Source organism: Pleurodeles waltl, chromosome 10 (assembly GCF_031143425.1).
Source record: "Pleurodeles waltl isolate 20211129_DDA chromosome 10, aPleWal1.hap1.20221129, whole genome shotgun sequence".
In the NCBI taxonomy this organism is placed as follows: Eukaryota; Metazoa; Chordata; class Amphibia; order Caudata; family Salamandridae; genus Pleurodeles; species Pleurodeles waltl.
Genome location: NC_090449.1, coordinates 512,012,774 through 512,035,377, shown reverse-complemented (window position 1 = coordinate 512,035,377; position 22,604 = coordinate 512,012,774). Strand labels below are relative to the sequence as shown.

The 22,604-nt window shown below is 40.9% G+C and overlaps 1 protein-coding gene across 3 annotated transcripts in view; it reads left to right on the top strand.

Moving 5' to 3' along the window:
* SETD2 (SET domain containing 2, histone lysine methyltransferase) overlaps positions 1 to 22,604 on the top strand; it is a 1,164,442-nt gene that overhangs the window by 34,438 nt on the left and 1,107,400 nt on the right. For 2 of the 3 annotated variants that reach the window (XM_069210931.1, XM_069210932.1), the window contains one exon: positions 15,182 to 15,217. In XM_069210931.1, the coding sequence (XP_069067032.1) occupies positions 15,182 to 15,217 (36 nt within the window). The remainder of the gene's footprint in view (positions 1 to 15,181; positions 15,218 to 22,604) is intronic. The other variant, XM_069210934.1, reaches the window with a different exon arrangement.

Sequence of the window (22,604 nt, the reverse complement as noted above, 5' to 3'; positions counted from 1 at the left end):
GTACCGTAGATCACCACACATGGTCTCATTATGCTCCACAAGAATTGTCAAACAATTCATGAAGGGCCTTTTTCGTGTTTTCCCGCCAGTTCGAAAACCTCTGCCGTTATGGTCCCTGAATGTTGTATTAATGCAGCTCATGAAAGCTCCCTTTGAGCCGATCTAAAATTCATCTCATGGAAAACAGCGTTACTACTAGCTCTTACTTCAGCCAAAAGAGTCAGCGACATTCAGGCTTTCACTGTCAAACAGCCTTTCCTCCAATTTACAAATTCCGGTGTGATTTTACGAACAAATCCTAAATTCATCCCGAAAGTTCCTTCCACGTTTCACTTGAATGAACCATTCATCTTGAAAACCTTTTTTCCAATTCCACAAACGGTAGCCAAAAGGACATTACATTCCCTGGATATAAAAAGGTGTCTAAAGTTTTACTTACAGAAAACACAAGTCATCCGCCAGTCTGACCAATTATTTGTTGCATTTGGCGGAACGAGAAAGTGACATGCGGTGTCCAAACAGACTATAGCCAGATGGATTGGCCTGGCAAGTCAATTCTGCCATGCAAAAGCCAGTAAACCGCTCCACAGCAAGGTGAGAGCCCATTCTACAAGATAGGTAGCCACTTCAGGTGCACTCTTTGCTTGGGTGCCACTACATAGCATCTGCAGAGCAGCCACATGGTCCAGCCAGCATACGTTTACAAAGCATTATTGTCTCGAGGAAACTAGTAACGTTGATACAGCAGTGGGACAGGCAGTGCTGAGGCATTTTTTTCGTTAAGGTGAGCCTCTTACACATCCCACCACCACACTCAAGGTATGTTCAATATTGTTTCTCAGTCTTGTTAATATCTAATTTTATAACACAGTGTGGTTTACTCTAAGATTGCGCTTCAAATTACTCGTAATATCAACGCCTTTTCATATTGTGTTAACATGTTGCAGACCTCAAAACAACAACACATATTGTCATAATTTTCTGCCATACAGGTTTTTTCTATTATTCTTATATAGATATATAAATGTATACTAACATGTTTGAGATCACTTAGAGAATTACGATAAAATGACAGTCAAATTAATTCGCTAATTCTCAAACATTACTGCTCGTTATTCTGATTCAAGCAAGTGTATCTATGAAAGATCCAATACTGGAGAAGAAAATTAGTTACTTACCTGTAACTGCAGTTCTCCAGTATTGGTATCTTTCATAGATTCACATGCGACCTACCCTCCTCCCCTCAGAGGCTCCCCTATTATACAGATATTAAACTTCACACTTCTACTAGAAAATTTGAGGGAATTCAGCCTCTGTTGGGAGTGTTTGGGAAGGGCTGAATCCTGATTGGTTGACACCGAAGTTTGGGTCTTTTCACAAAACAAAGTGGATAGACTGTAAAATAGCCTATAAGGCCTACTGAGGGCTACTGGTTTTAAACTTACTGACTTACTGCTTTATGTATTTAAACTTGCCATGAGGCTCCCACCTCGACGACGGGGATGATTCAAGCATGTGAATCTATGAAAGATACCAATACTGGAGAACTGCAGTTACAGGTAAGTAACTAATTTTCTACCTCCTAGTACCACAGGAACCAACAAGGCCTGTGTAGTCAAGCAGGATTCCAGTGGAACTGGAGAAAATAAAATCATAACACGAAGTGGGTGTCCCTGGGGATGGGGGCGCAAGGCTTGGACTAAGTCTTTGCACTGCAGTGGTTTGGCTGCCCGTGGGAAGTTGGCTGCGTGGCTGCAGGTAGCAGACGTTTTGGCTGCAAACGTATAGAAATTCAATGAAAGAAATAAAGGTGAAAATGGAATTGTACAAAGGTCTTAGAACAATATAAAAATCTGTTTTAAAAACAGAAACATACTTAAGTTCACCAGGTATACCTAATTGACATAAGTTTAACTTGCTGCTCTACGATGCACTGCCTGTGACCTCACATAATACATCACTAATGACATCTGAAATCTATGATTTTGCAAGTTATTCTTACATCAGTTAAGTATTACAGGTGAATGTCAGTGTTTTTCATTTTAAACAGTGAGAAAACTCTATCTGACTTTCATGGGTCTGATGTCTTTTGCTTGTGTCTTGAAGATTCACCTTCATCATGGCTCCTCTTTCTTTAGTTTCCTCTAGATTGGAAAGAAAGCCATCTTGGATTAGAGATTTTCCCCCTCCCCAAAAACTCCACACTGTTTCAGAGACTAAGGCTGGCAATGTTATTCGCTTTTTTTTGGCTAGAGTAGACCTCTGAGCAGTATTTGCCACATGTTCGTACAAGCAAAAGAACTCTGGATGCATTTTTTCATAACTATTTATTGTTTTAAAAGGGCTACCATGTCATAAGAACGCACAGAGAGCGAAGCATTATTTCTGTTTTATGTACTTATCTGTTCCTTGGTGGAAATAGGCTATTTTTGGTTGGTAATTAATACTGTTCATCTTAACATGTCTTACAAATGTAACGGACTGTCAATGATTGCTAAACATGAAGAAAAATCCTAATGTTTATCAAGAACCCCATGTCCGAACATCCTGTAGTATTACCATCCACCACAGGAACACAGCCTCCCCTGACTAAGCCATCGTCCAACTCACTCGGTGGTTGCCCAGGTCACCCATAGTGTTCCTTGATGCCCCCAATACTCAATAACTGCATCATTATTAAAGGGCAAGTTATAATACATCTTCCCCAACAACTCTGAGGGTGGGGTGGTAAAAGTGCTATTCTATTGGAATTAGCATGGCAGATTTAAATTAGGATAATTAATGACAACTTTTTCATTTTTGCTGCAGGTAATGTAAATGGAAGTGCTTTAATTATATGCAGGTCCTCTGGATTTATATGGCAGGAAAATGACGAAATTATTAGGCAGGGTTGACCAATTTATGTGGCAAGAAAAGTCCAGTTATGAATTTACAATGCCAGTAGCTCTAACTCAAACAGATGTGAGACCTATTGCATTGCAAATGCTTGTGTTCTTTCAAAGATTGAATAATGCGTTGTAAAAACATGATAAAAAATGTGTGCCTTATACACTGACCCACAGGCTATCACGAACATGAACGGTATACAATATAAAAGGAATCTGGCTAAGCCACAACTCTAACAAATACCTCTATGGTGGGGGAATCATCATCTGTACACTCACAAATAGGCAGTGCCACTAGAATTGTGCGGCTGCATCGTTTTTTTTCACATAGTTATGTATTTGCAGCACTTGCCACATAATCCATCCTCTGCATAATCTACAGATTTTAACAAAAAAATGTTTCTACCTCAAATGGTCCAAAAGTTAATAAAAAAAGACAGCAGCACATGTTGATGTGCAATGGAAGGCACTAGTCCCCTTTCTGATGCCTATTTCTATATGTAGGTGGTACAACCTATACCCAGATAGTGTTATTAAGGATAAAAGTGGCTAAATAATGGAAAAAATATTTTAACAGAATGTGGCACATTATGCCAAATAATTTCTCTACTTGCTGCATAATTTGGTCAACCCTGCTGCATAATTCCAGTGGCCCTGCCTATAGGGCTGTGCTGTACTTAGGAAGTCGGATTTGGATGCATTTGTTTGAGAATGGCTATAATAGCTGGACCTACTCTCATACCTGCCACAACACTCTACATTTCAGAGACATTTACACTAGAGTTGGGTGGGTGGGGAGCTCCGCCCTGCTGGCGGAGTTAACAGAGTTTCTGGCACTCTGTGCTTCTCTTGGATCGCAGAGTTCATCCATAAACTCTGCTAGCCCTGCCAGCAGAGGGGAGCTCACCCAGGGCGCAATGCAGCCCAGTTGTGGGCTTCACAGTGCGAGCACAGACAGTCTGCGCTTGCGCTGTGCATCCCATAACTGGGTTGCTGTGCACACGGAGGCAGAGTGCCAGGCCGGAACGGAGGAAAAGAGGAGAGGAGGACTCAGGTACGTCCTCATTGTCGCTTTTCTAGTTCCTTGTTTGTGCCCACTGGTGCACAAACAAGGACTGAAATAGTGGCTTTCGCTGCCTACAGCCCATTTTTTAATTCAGGCCAGGGCCGTAGGCAGCGAAAGAAAGCTACCTTTTCAGGCCTCTTGTGCACTAGCCTGCCCTGTGTGCAGTGCACACAGAACCGGATGGTGCACATTAGGACTGAAACTGTAGCTTTCACTGCCTATGTCCTCCTCCTGAATGCACCTGATCTCGGAGGCGCTAACCAGGCCTGACCCTGCTTAGCGCTTCTGAGATCAGGCTCATCCAGGTCTCTGCGGGTCAAGGAACTTCGCCTCTGCGGAATGCCACTGAGTTTTCAACCAACTCTGTAGAATTCTGCGGAGTGAAACCCCGTGAACTCTGCCCAGATCTTACTTACACACACCCCGAGCTTAGATCCAAAAAGAGTAGTTGTGATGAGCGTGACAAGACCTTTTGACTTAGTTTTGATTTGGTGAAGGATTTGCTAGCAGCTGGCTTGACCTCAAAGCTCTCTGGGAGAGTTCTAGATGTGCAGGCAATTACTCAAGAGCCATGCGCTGACCAATCCTAGGGAGGGATTTACCATACGCCCTGCTTCCATAGAAATTAGGTATTTTCTATTGAGTAACGGATGTAATTATTCTCAAATAGATTGCAGAGGTTTGATAACAAGCTTGGCGTTTTTGATGCGCTTTAGCGGCGGTGTGCATAGAGAGGATGATTGACTTCTCAGCTCAAAAATTATCACAAAACACATTGGTTACAATACAGCACTCCTCTATTGAGCACCTCAGTTTGAATGCCGATACTACTTGCTGAAAAGTTGTGCTGTGTATTTCGTAGGTTACCTTTATGCAACACACTTTGTAAATTGTGGTGCTGTTGTCTATATTTTTTTAATATACCATGACTATGAACTTAATAGCTTCTAGACAGAAGGTTAATTTGTTGTATGGTCTCTCTACTTGTAAGAGGCGGTGGGTTTAGAAAAATAAGTTATGAGTGTATGGCTTGAATAAATCTCACCTAGTGATAATTACTCTGGGATGCATGCCAAACCATTTTCTTTTTGGTCACTGTGCCATAACAGGCGAAGACCAACCATTTTCAAATTGGCCTTCGTTCTGTTTCTGTAGGGACAGCTAATCCACTGATAATTCCATCCATGACTACGTGTTCTCTGACGAGATCTTGTTCTTTGGAGGGCAGATTTTATAGGATTTTGCAATAATTGTTAATCCAAGTCAATTAGGATTCATTAAGATACAATGGAGGTGGATCGTTCACCTCAGATAGATTCAGCTTAGATTTAGCTCTAAAGTGCCAACAAAACTTTAAAGTGCTAATGGCCTTTTTTAGAGAGCCTACATAAAAGGTTGGATTACATTGATACCAGAGAATCACTGGAGATTTTGTGAAAGAGGGTCTCAAGAGTGAGACCAGTGCCCAAGTTTTGAATGCAGGTGGTAACCTGGGAAGCCCCTCACATCCCAACAGCAAGAAACCAACTATTCTGCTGGCAATTTCCAGTATTGTGTTGTTGCCTCCATTAACAACCTGTAGAACATGTGAGAAAGGCTGAAAACTGCTGACACAGCTGTCCACGTTCCCCATGATTAGCTGTGACAAGTTTTGTGAACTTGTACGAACTTAAACAGTTATACTAATTCAGTATTTTCAATGACATCTTTTATAATGGACAAGCAGTGAGGTCTGATTCTGGGACATTGGAACACAAAGTATCAGTCTACCAATTAACATTATTATTTAGAGCAGTGGTTCCCAACCTTTTGACTTCTGTGGACCCTCACTTTAACATTATTGGAATCCGGGGACCTCCCACTGAGTCATTACTGAACAGTGGGGACCTAATCTGTTAATATTATTTAATTTTCTAAGCAGTTGGGGACCCCCTGAGGAGGCTTTGTGAAACCCCAGGGGGCCCCGGAACACAGGTTGGGAACCACTGATTTAGAGAGCATATGAATAAGAACAATCCTTGCTGAACGATGAAAGCCCCTTGGAGACTAGCAAATACCCTCTGCTAGTCAAGATGGATGCATCATCTGTGTATTTTTGCTTTTGTCACCCTCAGTGGTAAGGATACACCCAGACGTGGGTCCTGTGCTCACTGGGACACTGGATTCAAGCTAGACTGGTTGACAAGGGGTGATACACTTAAACTGGTCCCAGGAATGTGATTCTTGTCTAGGGAGGATCTGGCCTGGCAGTTTGGGCTAGACTCTTCCCATGAGGAACGGGGTCAAGACTGATTTGCATATGGCTGGGTCAAGACTGATTTGCATATGGCTGGGTCCAAACTGGGGTGGCATGGTGGGCAAAAAAACGATGGATTAAACCCAGATCTTTGTGACTGAGGGTGTATGTTTGCATTGTTCAGCATTCTATCCATCATCTGTTTTGTTTTATTTTTGTTTGTTTTTTTGTGCTTTTTGCTTTCATTGAAGGTGGATCAGGCATTTTAGAGGATGCAAAGGGACTGGGGAATGCTGTGACATTTTATTAGAAGGAGGTCTCTGATTCATACCTGCAATATTTTGAGGGAACTCTAAGGGGGAGTAAAATTATTAAGCCCTTTGCGAAATTTAAGTTTAGAGTATGGCTATGCATGTGTTGCATAATGGATAGTTTAGGTGTTGTCGAAGGAGGAAACATCCAAAACTGCTCGAGTTTTCTCAAAGCCAGGGAGCAGTGCTGCAAAGTTCAATTATTAGCTTCAGTGGTAGTTTGTTGAACTCCGCACCAGAGGCTCTAACATCAGATTGCGCACACATATCCATGCAGTCAGATTACCAGTTTACAGGTGATAGATACTTTTTTTTTTAATGTCTCAGCTATAGATGGCGTGCATGCCCTGTCTCGAAGAGAGACGTGATTTATCCACTTCGTGGGCTTACAGCCTGCCCATAGGCATCCCATTTGCTGGCACTATCGTTGCTCCATTTTGCGTTCTCCCCATTTGTCCAGGGCATTTGTATATCATGCCTCTTCAGGCGTTTAGCCCTCCCCTAGAGCACGGCCAATTACTGTTAACATTCGCAGCAGCCATTTTTAGGGACTGCTTTTTTATTTTCTCAAATGGGTGACCAGTCAAGCCACAAGTAAAGAGCGGTGGTGTTATAATTAGCATTGAAGGCCGTTTATGCATGCTCATGAAGGTATTTTTTTGTCATTCGTTATTGGTCTCTTTACTTCATCCCCACCCTTCTCCCACTCATTTGTTTTTAAACCCACCCCACCCTCCGCCTGATCTCAGTTATTTTTAAATATCCCCTTTAACAGTGTTTAAAACCCGCTCCCCACCCTCCTCCCGCTCTCCTCAACCTGTATTCCCAAATCCTATTGCATTTGCCAAAGCTTTTTAGAAACTATTTTCCAACAGTCCTGGATTGTAATCTCTGGAATACTAGCGCACAGGCTTGGCTTTCCTCTCAAGGCGTCATAGCTGTAAACCTTTCACTGCTGGGTTGAATCTCCATTGTACCGGCCCTATCTGCTTTCATTTCTATACATTTCTTCCTTGTGTTTTTTTTTTTATTTAAACTTGCACTGGTAATTTACAAGGTATGTTTGTATTTCCTCACAACTGACCCATTGGGAAGACTTCGCGTTTCATTTTTTCCCCCCCATCTGCCTTGGCAGAAGAAAAACCAACTAGCACGGGCAAAGCCAATAGGTCTCGGCAGTGCGAGAGATTTAGGCATTGGCAGTGTAAGTGCATTTGTGTATGGCTGTGGGGCTGTTTTTGTTGATATACGCCAATGCATTAGCATTGCGAACGCCTATAGCTCTGAATGCTGCGACCTATTGGCTTTACCAGCGCTTTTTTTTTAATTTATTTTTTTAATTAAAAAAAAAAAAAAACTGAAATAGTGTCCAGTGTACCTGTAGAAAGCTGTGGTAATATGTGTGGTAGTTTTAGGATCACAATGTGTCGAGATAGAAAAAATGCAAGCCTGAGTTACGATTGGCCCTGCAATTAGCAAGTTGATAAAAACCAGTTTGAAACTTTGGAATCACATTAGACCTACTCTGCTCCACTGGCTGCACATCAATTTACAATACAATTCATATAAATGTGCATCACCCACAGTTGTTCATAATCGAAACTAATTCAAGCGACAAAATACATTTTATCACCACCAGTACAGAAATACCACTGAGATAACATTCGCTCCAAAGTTCTGCTTTCCTGTGTGTCAGTAGCACAATATAACTATTTTGTAGTCACGGGTAAACCGGCGCCTCTTCTCAAAGGTGATCAATCCGACCATCTTAATCCTGACTTTTAACCACCCACCACAAGATAATCTGAACCACACCACCCACACAACTGATTATTTATACCACTGCTTTAAACGTCGTACATGAACATCGTGATCACCTGCAATGCATTTTTTTAAAAATAACTACACTCTGTGAAACATACAAATGAAATAGTTTGCCACGAGAACTTTTCCATGCAATGGAGAATAGGTTTACATGTAACCGTATCTTATAGGACCAGTAGGGAATGCCCTGAAACTGCAGCTTTATTAAACATAGGGAAGTATAGCCAAATCAAGGAAATGATGCTGCAAATATTTGAATTGCAGAACCAGCACTGTAGAAATCAAGCGAGTATTCTGGCTAGGAACATCTTGTTGCTGTGGTACGGCATGCCTTCATCCCACACCCTTCCACACACATGACATAAATACGTTTTTCAAAATACGTTTACATTTTCACAAGTGCACTATCGTTTCTTGTTCGATGGCCTGAAAATACATGATGGCTGATAGTCCCGTCATAAAGGGACAAGTAATACTGAAGTCAATAGGTTTTCCTTTTTTAGAAGATTGATCTAATATGTGCCAGTGGTGTAGAGAAGAATGAAGCGTACATGGTTTTATACGTGCTTTACTTTGTGTACACACCAATGTATATTTGAAGTTGGGGGATTTAAAAGCAGTTATGATATAGGATGTGCATGTTTGCTCTATGTACCCTGTGCATAACATGATGAAAATAACACTTCAAAGGAATCCAAAGGCCAGTAAAGGTGTGTCTGCATAGGCAGAGATGAATGTTATAAACGTGTTAAAGCTTAAGAAAGAGAAAGATAGCTTCAAATGTGCATGCATACTTAATGAATACATGTCAAGAAGTCCTATTCCGATTCTGTAAAATTCACTCTGTCAGCCAGACATTGACACTTAAGGTCGAAATCCATAGCAGTTATTTGTGCATACGTTTGTGTGGAGTACATTTTGTTGTACATTCGTCCCGAAATCATTGAGAGGTAACTCTCTCTTCAACTACACTTGGGTAGCTTAGCTTTACAAATGATCAGAGGATTCTGCTTTTGCATGGGAAGGTTTTTTGTGCAGACTGACAGTTTCACTGACATGATTCTCATATCTTCCTTTTAAGAAGTTTTAATTTTTACGTCTTGCTGCAGACAGTACATGCGTTCTTTCACTTTTTGCTGAACTGTTCCTTAAACAAACGCTCTAAATCGAGCTTTTAGCCTGGCAATTCTTTATCAGTTGGTGGCTCCATCGTTACTCATTTTCTTGCTTCTCATTGGTGAGCTTGTTGGTCCCACTGTCGTCGTCGTGCCTTTGCCCCTTGGATGGAGCATGGACGAAGTACTGGTTAATTGATTTATTAGTGTTTCTCCTCTGTCTGCCCGTACTTGGGTACCTTCTCGTTGCACCGTTGATTGCTCGAATTTCTAACTAATAAAGTTAGAAAAAATATCTAATATTAAAGATTTAATTGAGCAGTTCATCTCTCACTCTCCACCTTGAAAAGCTCAAAAGCAGTAGGTGGTGTGATTCTAGAGAAACGATCCATCAATTTGGTGGAGGCTCCTGTGGGAGGTGTGTCCTCCATGAATGGTATTTCATAAATTCATTTTCTACTAAAACATTTTCAGTTTGAATTATGAGTGAGTGTAAATAGTTTTTGCTCTGTTATGCATTGATCCCTGTTGTTTTTCTTACTAATTACAGAGGTGTCAGGCTAGGCTGTCATGCAAGTGACTATTCTCAATTTAACTGCGCTTTTTACCCACCGGTATTGGAGTACCTTACAAGAGCACCGGTTACATTACAGAAGGTCTTATTTGTGTTTTTTTTTTTTTGTTATTTTTTTTTTAGGGATGAGCAGATTAAGTGGTTTGTCCAGAATCAAAAGCATGTTGAACGCAGCTCTGGCCATATTGCTACATCCTCTAAGATTAATTTACCCATTTGATAAAATCTGCCATCTCGGCTGTTGACCATCCCTAGAATATTAGTAATGAGCCCTGATACTAGGGGATATGTTGCGGCAATAAGTGCATTTAATATTTTAGCCATGTTGCCAGTAGCATGGTTGCTGTGAAACATGGCTGAAACTAAAGTGAATACGTGCTATGATGCAGTTAGTGCTGGCCACATCATGTTGCTTTTTTCCTTTACTTTAATTCATGCTGCACAACGGCCTTACTGTTGTGCATCCTGGCAGAAAAAAACATTGACAAAGCCAATAAATCTCATATAGGCGAGACCTATTGGCTTTGCGCTGATGTTTTGCTTACATACAGCTTTAGCTGTCTGCTGTCAAGATTTATTGTATACAGTACCAATATTTGGAGTGGGCTTTGGATCAGACAGTTCTCATGATTGGTCGACCATTTTGTCTACCTCAGTTGCTTGCTTCTTATTCAGTGGCTTTTTTCTTCTGTTCATTCCTCCCCTGGAGTGTAGCTGTTATATGGTGTTTCCAATTAGACAAGTTGTATCCTTCCACGGCTTGCATCCATGGGATTATTTTTTTCCTGTTGCCTTCAGATATCTATGAGGAGTGCAGGTGTTTTCTTGCCCTTCACATGTGCTACTTTCCACCTTAACTTGCATCCCCAGCTGTGGGTTGCTACACCACGAGTTCCTCTGTCATTTCCTTTGCCCTTACCAGTCTTGTTAAACTTCTTTTTTTCTTACACCCTCAGCTTCTCCATTACTTCCATATGGCTTCTGGGCACTGTTGCTTCCGTAGAATCATTGATGAGTTTCTCCCTCCAAAGCCACCCACTCCTCTGTTGCCCTTCCACACCCGTTTTTGCTTGTTTTTTTCCTTTTTGCGGGGTCCAGCAGTGGTAGTTTGATAGTCTGCAGTGTTGTGCCAATATTGCGCCCCCCCACCCCCTCTCCCCAATCTTGGAACAGTAAATAAAACTTAAAAAGAAAATGGCAGCCATAGCATATGTATATGAGATCATCGCAATATAGAGAGGCAACAAAAACAGTGGACACGTATCTTCAGTCCAAAAACACATCAAATCCAGAAGTCTTAAGAATTATTCTTTTTTGTTCTTCTGATGAATGATGTAACAAATGGCAAAGCAGCCAAAGTGTTTAGCTCCTAAATCTCGAGCTTCATTACGGCTGCAAATTCTAAAGATTACACATAATTAAAAAAAGATCCCATCAAGACATTTTTTTCGCATAAAATGAATTAGGTGAGCAACCTACTCTAATATATAAAACCCACCTATCTAATTGAAAGATTTAAGATCAGGCACAATAAAACTTTAACATATATTATAGCATACCTAATGTGTTCAGGTCATAAAATTCATTTAGTATTCAAAGACTTGGTTATAAAATCCATTAAATACATAGCATAACCCTGAACAATTCCCAATAAACTGAAAATAGTATACAGATTACAGCACACCTGAATTGTTTGGGTCAGAAAATTCATATAGTAACAAAATAATTAAAAATAGGAGAAACCATTTTTATAATAGATATATATATATATATATATATATATATATATATATATATATATATATTATTTCTTCAACAGATGGACTGTTAGCCATCTGACGGCTGCACCGATCCCATCACGTATCTCCCAAATCTCGAAATCAATTAATTCCAGAACGCTCGTATTTAGTTCATGAGTTTATTTTCTTGTGCAGGTAATCCAGAGTCCCAAGTAAAATGTCTGTCAACGCGTTTCGGCAAGACGCCTTCTACTGGACTATATATATATATATCACAGTTCATCCCATTTATTGATGAGCTCAAAAACATTTGATGAAAGAAATAACTCTAAATAATATACGTAGGATTATTCATCCAGCACCTATCGTAATTCCAAACCAATTCCTTAAAACCATAATTATAATGACAGTACTTGAATCCATATTCACACTTTTCACCCCCTCCCAAATATATTGAGGCTGATTGAAAACAGTAAATTGCACATCTAGTCACATATGCCATGCAAATTAGCCAATCAATATACAGCTATTCAAACTACTTTGAGTCTTAGACTTAACATCCAAAGATCATGCTTATTCTTTTTCAGTATATTGTTACAATCACCATTTTGGAATAAGTACCATGTATTGTTCCATATTTTTACTGCGAAAACGGAAAGATAATGACAGATCTACAATTAGCCCCAATATACCAAATATGCATTCATTCATATATGATCAAAATAACCATAACATTCATGGTTGAAACAATTATATAGGTGAGCAGCAGGCATACTTGTCCAGAAATACAGACAAGACATTACCATTAAAATAGCCCAGTCCTGCTATGTCACAGTAAAGGAACATGTCTAATCAGTTTCGTAGTAAAGATCTATTCATGCTACAGACCAGTGGTACCCAGCCTGTGGTCCGGGGACGCCTTGGTGTCTGCAAAGCCTCCTCAGTGGGTCCACGACTACTCAGAAATGTAAATAATATTAACAGATTAGGTACCCAGCTTTCAGTAATGACTCATTGAGGTATACCCGGATTCCAATAATGATTCAGTACGGGTCCCCGGGTTCCAGTAATGATAAAGTGTGGCCCAAAGAAGCCAAAAGGTTGTGAACCACGCCACAGACCATAGTGTCTTTATATCAATCTGGACTGCAACTTCAATAAAAAAACAAGTATTATCATTCTCTTCATAAATGCATTCTTGCCACTGCCCGCCATTGCTGTTCACATTATGCTGACACGCAAATCCGAACATCAGAAAGTGTCCCCTTAATTGATGACATATACCTTGCTCTTAACATTATGTACTTGGGTCATAGCAAGAAAGACACACGCAATAGTTTAAACTCGGGTTCCAAATAAAAAAAACATTCCCCAAGCACCTACTCGTGTTCGGTGTTATGGAGGTACTGAATAAACAGTTTCCTTCGGTTAAACAGTTGCACCATAAAGGGTACAGCTGTTTCACTGTCAATTAACCAATCACAAAGTGTCTCCAACCAGACCTTAACTTTGTGTGACACTATTCCTCACTGCGACTGTAGCCTCTGTCTTGAGTGTTTTCCTTAAGTACATACTAAAATCAATTTATACAACTACTTTCCCTTCTTTAATATAAACAGCAATAAATTGTCACATAAAATAACATACATAAACACTCAAACCAATTACGTATAGTATGTGTCCGCATGGTTTATTATTATGTCCGAAGGAAAAAATAGCTTTATGTAATACAAAAAAATAAATTTCAGACGAACGTCCTGGGTACGCTCTATCTTGGAACAGGTTTAGGAAACGTAGCCAATACATTTTATATATAGCATATCGTCACATATATCAAGACATGATGTATATCGGATGCAGGGCCAGATAGTGTGCAATTCTATCTGATGGAATAATAGGAGTTAATACTTATTAGCTCCATTGGAACAACAAGCGTAATGCCCACTATGTTATTAAAACAGTTCCTGTGACCGTATAAGTAACCACAATTTTAGCGAATGTCTACTAGGCTTAGTCTCAAACAATTAGATCTGCCAAATCCTAACAAAATCGGCATCAGATTATGTTTGGATTAACTGAAAAACAAACATCGAATCAAGACGAAAGATCACTATATGAAAAACATTGCCAGCAACTGCCCAGATACGAAAGATTTTCAGTTCAGACATGAAACAGGACGAAAGATCACATTACACAAGTCATTACCATTATTAATGCACGTGACAGGTTATCCCGAACCACATATTTAAAATAACTAGTCACATTATTTTAAATGTTACCATAGTCTGTCTACAAAAAATTGTATACTGATCTAAAGGGAGGACTTAAACTTTATTATTTACAGAATTCAACCACTATGTGTAAACATCACGTACATATTACGAATGAGCACTCAAACGTGCATCATTCTAAATGGTAAACTGAAGTCACAGCATTTAAATGTACATCTTTCTGCACCAAATTCTAAATCCCCAACACATACCAATCCGAAGGCCACTGTATATTCAACAAACAAAAATTATAGAATGTATGGCAAGAAAGTATTTTTCTGGTCTCCAGTTATTCCAAAAAGCAATGGAACTTTGTCCAAATTTAAACCCAGCTCCATTGCACATAGTTTACAGACCCATTATGCTTGTGTCTCTCTTAGCCAAAGGCACCAGTCACCCCTCTGAGGCCTCCTTTGATCACATCAAGACAGTGAAACTTAAATGCGTTGCCACTTGCCAGTAGAAATATGTACAGCTAATGAAATTGTCATGTCCTTATTCCTGAATAACTCCGATTGTCTAAAATACATGTTCGCAACTGCTGCACAGTGCGGTTAGCCTACATTTTCTCGCCGGAACACGGATTTATATACACAACATATGTATTGTGACATTTAATACATTGCCTGATTTCGTAATTACTGGATGCATTATAGCTGAAAAATATTTTTCTGTTCATACCTACCTGACTTGCTGATCTTCCTCCACAAGTAAAGAAACTAAAAGGTTGGACCAACTAATTCTCAATAATTATTTTATGTGGCAGCATACAACAAGGACCGCATATGTGACCATAAATTGGCCAAGCATTTTTTTATCCCATCATTGGCAAAACCATGGTAACTCCTTTCTAAGGCGTGCTTATTGGTTTTTGCTAAAGCCTGTTTCCTTGTGCTTAATAAATGGGATTTTATGCCTGAGAGCAACACTGTCTGTTGTACTAGCCCCTAGTTTTTTTATATGTTCATTTTTCAACAACTTGTGTTCATAAATTCCTACAATATTCTGTTATAAGAGCTGTTTTGGTGCAACTCTCTGTGTTTTTGAGTGAATCACAATGAACCATTTCCTTTTAACAAAACGTTGTCGTTTCTACATAAAGATGTGTATCTTCTTTTTAAAGATGTTTACTCTTTTATCTTCTGTTTTCTTCCTTACATGCTTTCCCCACTGGATGACAGTAATGATGAAAATGAGGTACGTGATCTTATTCCTAGTTTGTTTTTTTGGGTGGGAGGTGGTGGTAGGTAGACATTGTCTGAACAGCAAATATGAATGTAGGCAAAATCTTCTTGTTCATTGATTGTTGCATTCAAATATCCCTTCATAAAAAAGATTAGGAGTATGATGTTAATCACCCCTCCCCCCCAAAAAAAAATATGGCAGATGAAATTATGCAGACCTTCAACTTTACAGTGGTTTTGAGACTAGAATGTGCGAGGGCCAGTCCATACCATGTTTTCAAGATGGAAACAAAATATATAGTTGCATACAAAATACATTTAAATAGAAATAATTTACATAGCAGTTGGTGTATCATGAAAGTCTTGAATGGATCTAGCTCACCTGGACTCATGTTGGACACTCTGATGTAAACAGTGAAATAGCCCAACCAATTTTCCTGTTTTCCCGTTTAGCTGCAGTTTACATAGCCTTGAAAATAACCAGTTGGCATCCAGCCAGTTCCACTGGAATTTGAAGTAGTTTGGGTAATCTTCGAGCTGTTGGATAAACTCTGTTTAATTAGTTGGCTGTGCTTCACCTCCTAGTCGTTAATTATTCAAAATAATAAAATCATCACCCTCCATCCGTCCTGATTTATACATCTTCCTGTAGATTCCTCACCTTATGAATACTTTCAGGCTGAATACTGGTCTGAAAACATTTTCCCACATTGGTGGTTCTTCAGTGCTGCCCGGTGGCGTCATGCAGCTCCCGTTGTGAGACTCTTCGGTTTTGATATCAGCGTAGTATATTTTGTGAAAACCAGCACTGTGGCATCTGTTCTGTTTCTCCGTACCTCATTGTTGGCGATCCAGAGCTCTCTTTCCAACAAATCCCTCTGCTTTTGACAGTGACTAAGTCACATGTCTTTAATAAAAACTTCAGGCTATAAGCTTGCAGAATGTACTGCAAGATGTACCTTTATGCACTCTTGACGACTATATGTGGTGTCTAGGAGAGGGACACGATGCAGCAATGTGTGATCCTTATGTCTCCATGCACCCAAAGGCCACTATGGCGTGGCAGGCCAAATTAGTTTTGGCTAAGGCCACAGGGAGGCTCGCAAACAAATTTGCTCTCTTGAAGGTAAATCATGTTTCAGGAAATGTTCTCATAGGAGATCTTCTCACAACAAGCATAAGGAAAACCAAAGGGAGAAGTCACTTTCTTCGTTTTTGGAAGTGGTCCTGTTCTTGGGACAGTTCAGAGTCTCATCTTTGTTCCCTGACACCGCATTATGCCTAGACATTGGGTGACTCTTTGGTGTCAGAAAAGTAGAGACTTGACATTACTGTTACCTCGGCCAACTGTGGTAGCAAAGTTGTTGTCCCAAGCAGGTTGGCTGTCCGAACAGCAAATGCCTTTTAGGCCTAAATGTACTAGGAGCTGATGACAAATTAGGGTGTCTGACTATAAGAAAAATTAATTCTCGGACCTGGTGAGTGTTGGCCCAGGTGCGTTTGCGGGGGGGGGGGGGGAGAGGGTGGGGGTGATTTTGTGGTAATTCCTATACTTTCAGTTCTGGAAGGGGAACTGGATCGAGCACTGGGTGATCCAGCTACTATCTTTCCCACAAGAGCACACTGTTCAGAGCGTGCACATGCGTGGATTCTCAAGGTGGAGGTCCTTGCCTTGCTTGGAAAAAGCAGTAAAAGTGATGCCTCCAAAAGAAATGGGCATGGGATCTTACTTCCTTTTCTTGTAGCCCCAGAAAGGATGGGGGCCAAAATCCTATCTTGAATTTTCGTATTCTGAACCTATTCATCCGCAGGACAAGTTTAAGTTGGTGTCCCTTTACCTCCAGGTTACCTACTTTCATCTTACCTCCTCACCACCCACAGGTGCTACTTTAGGTTCACAGTAGGGTTCCAACACTACTACTATCAATTTGCGGTGCTTTGGTTTAGACTTACAACAGCCCCATGCATCGTTATAAATGAGTTTGTGATTGTGGCAGCTTCACTACGGATGTCAGTAGTTGTTTTTCTTATTTGTATGACTGGCTGGTGAAGGCAGAATCCCTTTTGATACAACCGGAACATCTCCCAAGGATGATGATTCTCCTCCACGGTCTGAACTTTTACCCTCAGTGCCCAGGTGTCTCACCTTACTCCCAGATAAAGGATGCCTTTTCTTGGAGTGGTGGGTCTGATGTATCTGTCTCCGTCTCAGATTCTGGTCTTTCAGATTTTTCACCAGTTCACCCTCTTAACCTTGTGAATCCTGTTAGTGCCTAATGCAGATGCGAGCCCTCTCTGGAGTCTGAGGAAGTAGTGGCTGCAATCCATAGGAAGTCTCTTGGCTCTGGTTCACGTTTTCCAGTCCCACCAGGACCTTTGCTAGTTAATGTTTTGTGTTCTATTACATTAGCCGCGTGCTTCATGATCTAGTTGACAATCAGATTTTTGTGGGCTCAAAAGGACGAGGTGCACCTAAAAAAAAAAAACTGCATTTAGTGTTGGGTCGTCCTTTGTATCAAGATCTTCTGGGTTCTGGCCAAGAAAGTCTTTCTGAGGGGTATTCTGACTGATTCCAGCAGAACCATAGCTGCTTCTTCAGCTATTTCCTGAGGCATTCTGGTTGCTGACATCTGCCAGGCAACTACAATGTCGTCCTTGTATACTTTTTCAAAGCACTACTGCCTCATCTGAGGCAGGCAGTGATGGGTACTTCGCCCAGGCTGTTATATTTTTTTATTTTATTTTTTTAAATATCCATTGTATACCAACAATACTTAATCTTACCTCCCACAGAGGTATGGTTTGGGACTCCTTTACAAAGTGAGGAAACTGTAGAAAGTTGTGTAGATCAGAAGAAAAAGTACTTAACCTTTTGGTTACTATACTTCTGGTGACTACCTAATCTATGTGCATATTCCTCCAGGTCAGTTGGTGGGCCGGTTTATTTCATGACGTGGCACCGACTTTCCTGCCTGGCTTGTCTGTGTTTTTACAGTGTAACGCACAAGTTACAGTGTTAGTTCTTATGACCAAAGCATACAGGTTAAGCAGGCTCATTATCCTGCTCAGAATGACAATGGGTTGGCAAGAACTGATTCAGAATGAGATTCAACCTCCCCCTCCTTCCAGGCACACCAGGGAGGTATCGGGGAACTACTTCTTGAAAACGGCCTAACATATCTAATAGCAGCACTGGGTACAGGGAAGGGACATGAGGTGGGATTCTGGGAACAAAAAGGCCTACCCAAGTGGGCCTGCTATGAGAAGGTGATGGCATCCAGGAGGTTCGCTTGTTTCATTTATCCCACCCATGATACAGGCATGTCTCGGCCCTTTTAGTGTACAGGCCAGCGTGTTTGACTCTACAAGGGTGACCCGAGACTCTGCTGTGATCTCAAACAGCTTTGTTAGGCATACGTTTCCCGCTTTTCGGCCTACAGAGCCCTATAAGCTTATGCATCGTGGGAACAGACAGTTCTCTTCTTTTTTTGCTGGCAGTGAAGGGTGCAAGTGGTTACTGCACCACGCAGCAGATTTTGTTAACACCATTGTATTAAGGACCACGAATCTATGGAAAATCTTTTGCCCTTATGATGACCCTGATCTAAGTCACCTTGTGGGTCGAAACGTCAACATTTTTCAGGGGACTGTTATTTTTTTTTGCGCTCAAAATACTAATTTCCTTGGATGTTGATCTATCTATATATTATCAGTCGTGTATATATTGTGTATAGTACCAGCGCACTGTTACACTTGATCACTTGGACTGTGCTGTCATACTATTTGCAGCACCCGTGATTTACTATATCATTTTAAAACCAAATTGAGCCTTTTAAAGAAGTAGCCTAATGCTATTAAATTTGTTCAAAATGTAACCTATCAGAGGTGGGTTTATATATAATCATTGCTGTTTTATAATTCCCCCTTCAGGACCATTTGTGTTCTATATAGTATTTCTCTTACCCAGGTCCTAGTGTTACTGGGTAGCCCCTTAATTATTTGCAATTGCTGCTGTGGAGCAGCATAATAGGTAAGGTTGCACTCCTCTCAGAGTTGTCAGCGGGAGCAAAGTGCACCCTCTCTCTCTCTCCCCATAACATACGTTTTTGTTTCTTGTAGAGGGGCCATTCCCTTCCCATTGAAGAGACCTCTTAGCAGTGGGCCTCTCATGTTTTTTTTGAGTCCCAATACAGAAACCTATCAATCAGTCATGTCCTAGCATTACTCTCAAATGCCTCTGTACTTCTGAGTACTAGACATTACCTTCATCTTTTTTAATTAATGTGACATTTCCTTAACGTAGCCAGTGTTGTATTATATTAAGCTGCTTCATCCCATTTTTAGGTTGAGCGTGCAAGCGCTTTGACCTGTTGCAAGTATTGTGGGCTTTTAACCATGCCTACTTGATGCCTTTAAAAAATCACTTGACATCAATGGGAAATGTTTTACGTTTGCCCCGCCTTGGGGCGGTTTGGTTACCAACCCTGTTACAGTGATAACTGCACGATTGCCGATTTACTTCACCGTGGGCGAACTACTTTTTTCTTTTGTCTGCGCTTCCTGGCTGGCATGGCACTCTCTGCACTCAGTGCGCGAACTCAATCGGCGGTATTGTTTTTACGTTCTGTGGACTCTGATCTGCTTAGTACACATTCTTTGCAGCAGGCATATTAACCCTGTGCACTACCTTATGATGACTCCAAGCTTCCACTAAACAAAAGTAGGTTCTCGCTCCAGAAAGAATATAAATCGCCATAGTTATTTTGACACTTTTACATTATATGCACTTTGATCTGCTTAGTACACATTTTTTGCAGCACATATATTCATTTTGGGGCTCGTGGTTTTATTTTTAGAATGTGATACAAGCTGGAAACCAGCCCTTGGAGTAGTATTCGTAGAGTTGTCCAGCTTCCTAGGTTGATGCGTGATTTGCTCTTTTAGTTTGTTTCAACTTTGCATTCTGGGACTTGTAGTTTTATTTTTTTAACATGATACAAGCTGCGAATACAAAGCATAAACTACACACGTTTGAGTCTTTGAAACTTGAGCTGCATGTGCGTGTATTTCTAAACCTACCCTCTAGGAGAGCTTACAATGATTATGCTGTACAGAGGTCAGCATTTTATGACTAATATTTCTGTTCAAGACTGGGGATCATTAATATCATGTGAGATGGCTTTCCTCAAACATGTGAAAAATCATGGGCATTTTGTTTCTCTCTCCAGACTGCAGTAAAAGGACGGTGATCCATTAAGCACACATTCTTGGAGTGCGATTAGGAGTAGTTTGTATTTTAAGGGACTGTTTTAAAAAAAAAAACAAAAAAAACAAATCCAGTAGGGCTACAAGCCCTTTAGTGATATGCAGGGCCACTGGAATTATGTGGCAAAAAGGACCAAAATATGCGGCAGGGTTGACCATTGAATATGGCAAAAAAAGTCCAGTTGTCCATTACAGTGCTAATAGCTACAACTCGAGTAAATGCGAGATGTATTGCATTGCAAATGCTTGTTGTATTAGCCACTCCGCACAGTACTGCCAGCATACCTCAACCATGATCTACACGTAGCCCATGTATGTACATGTGGCATTTCACCTCACCCCTGACATGCACATACAGTCTACAAGTGTAACTCAACAAATAGCTGGACCTACCCTGTGCACGTAGAGCTGTGCCAGTGCACTTCAACACGACCTGCACATACCATTTGCATGCACTGCACTGCTACCAAACTCAACCATGGCCTGCGCATAATGTGCACACACAGCTCTCCAGTATACCTCAACCAAGATCTGTCTATAATGATGTATAAGTGCTCTATAGGCATGACCTGCAGGTCCATTTTGTACACAGTCCATATATTTCAGTCACAGTATGAACATCCCTCTGTGCATACACATAGCTCTGTTACTGAACCTAAATCATCAAATGGACATTCAGTGTGTACACAGCTCTGCCGCTGCACTTCATATCTTTTCTGCAGAACCTGCATATACCAATATCTCTATCAGTGCACCTCAACCCATATGTAGCTCTACTGGTGCACCTGATTTTTGATCTGTAGGTTCATTCAGCACAAACACACACGTCTGTGCCAGTGCACCCCGGTTTCAGTTGAGTACAACCTTTGCATTTAAAGCTGTGCCACTACAGTGCAAGTAACTGAAATGGAGTTCGAAGCCTTTAGGAACATGGGGTGAACAGGAGTCTCATGGAACTTAGGCTATAGGGATGTCACGGGCATTGAGTGTGATTTGAAGCATTGAGGCAATTTGTGTGGCTAGGAATCTCAGGATAAACCAGAGCTTCAAGGAATTGAGGGTGAGAAGAAACCCTAGTAGGATTTAGCAGATGTTTAGCAAACTATAGAAGCTTTATAGAACTGTGGGTGAACAGGTGATTCTAGAAACTATATGTTGGGTGGAAGCTGCACAGAGTGAAAATGAGTAGGAGTCTCATGGACCGGAGGGTGACTCAGGACATAAATTGAGCTGTACCTTTGCTGGGAACCTGAGAGTAAATGGGAGCCTGTGGACTTTTATGTAAGCAGGAGCCTAGGAGTGCCTTAGTATGAGCAGGTTGACAGGGCCATGATTGAGAACAAAAGTCTCTGGACCTAAGGGCGAGAATGATACTCGGGTAGCTCTCGGGTTGCCCCATGGTGAGCAGTAGCTTTATGATGCCCTGTGTTTTTCAGCATTAACGTATTTGAAGTGATAAATGGCTTAAGGATATAACTGTGAGCAGTGTATACAGAGACCTAAGGTGAAAAGGATGACTAAAGGTGAGCATTAAGAGACCTGGAGGGATTTTCAGTCTTGACCAATGTTCCTGGCCACAAAATGGACTTGATGACGCCAACAAATCAATGTTTCGTCGAAAGTTGTGATTTGTGAATGTGGACCACCCCCCACCCCGTGCCTGGGCCCATTTTTGGTCCCAGTTGCAGACAAGTTATGTGCTGTCTTAGTCGTTGTTGTCCCTCTCTGTGTTCTCCACTTGATTCGGTGGGACATGGAATGAAAAACTGGGACAGACAGCAGCGTGCAAGTTGGTGCCTAATATACTCCGGTAATGTTGGTTTCAGAATCACTATTGAAACTATGGGGCTTCACCTATATTCATAAGGTGAGGAATCTCCAAGATTATTTTATATCCATCAGAAATATCTTTACCAGAGGTAAGTAACAGTTACCCTTTAAAAAGAAAAAAAAAATCTCCTTTCTTTAAGGAAGGGATGAAGAAAGTTTTGCTGTTGATGTAGTTCCTATTCGGTTAAAAAGATAGTTGTTCTTTTACTTCCATTTAAGCCACATTACCTTGGCACAGGTTACAAACTTGAGAGGTTGAACACCATGTTAGGTTGTTTAAAGTAGTATGTTTTAGCTCTAGTTCA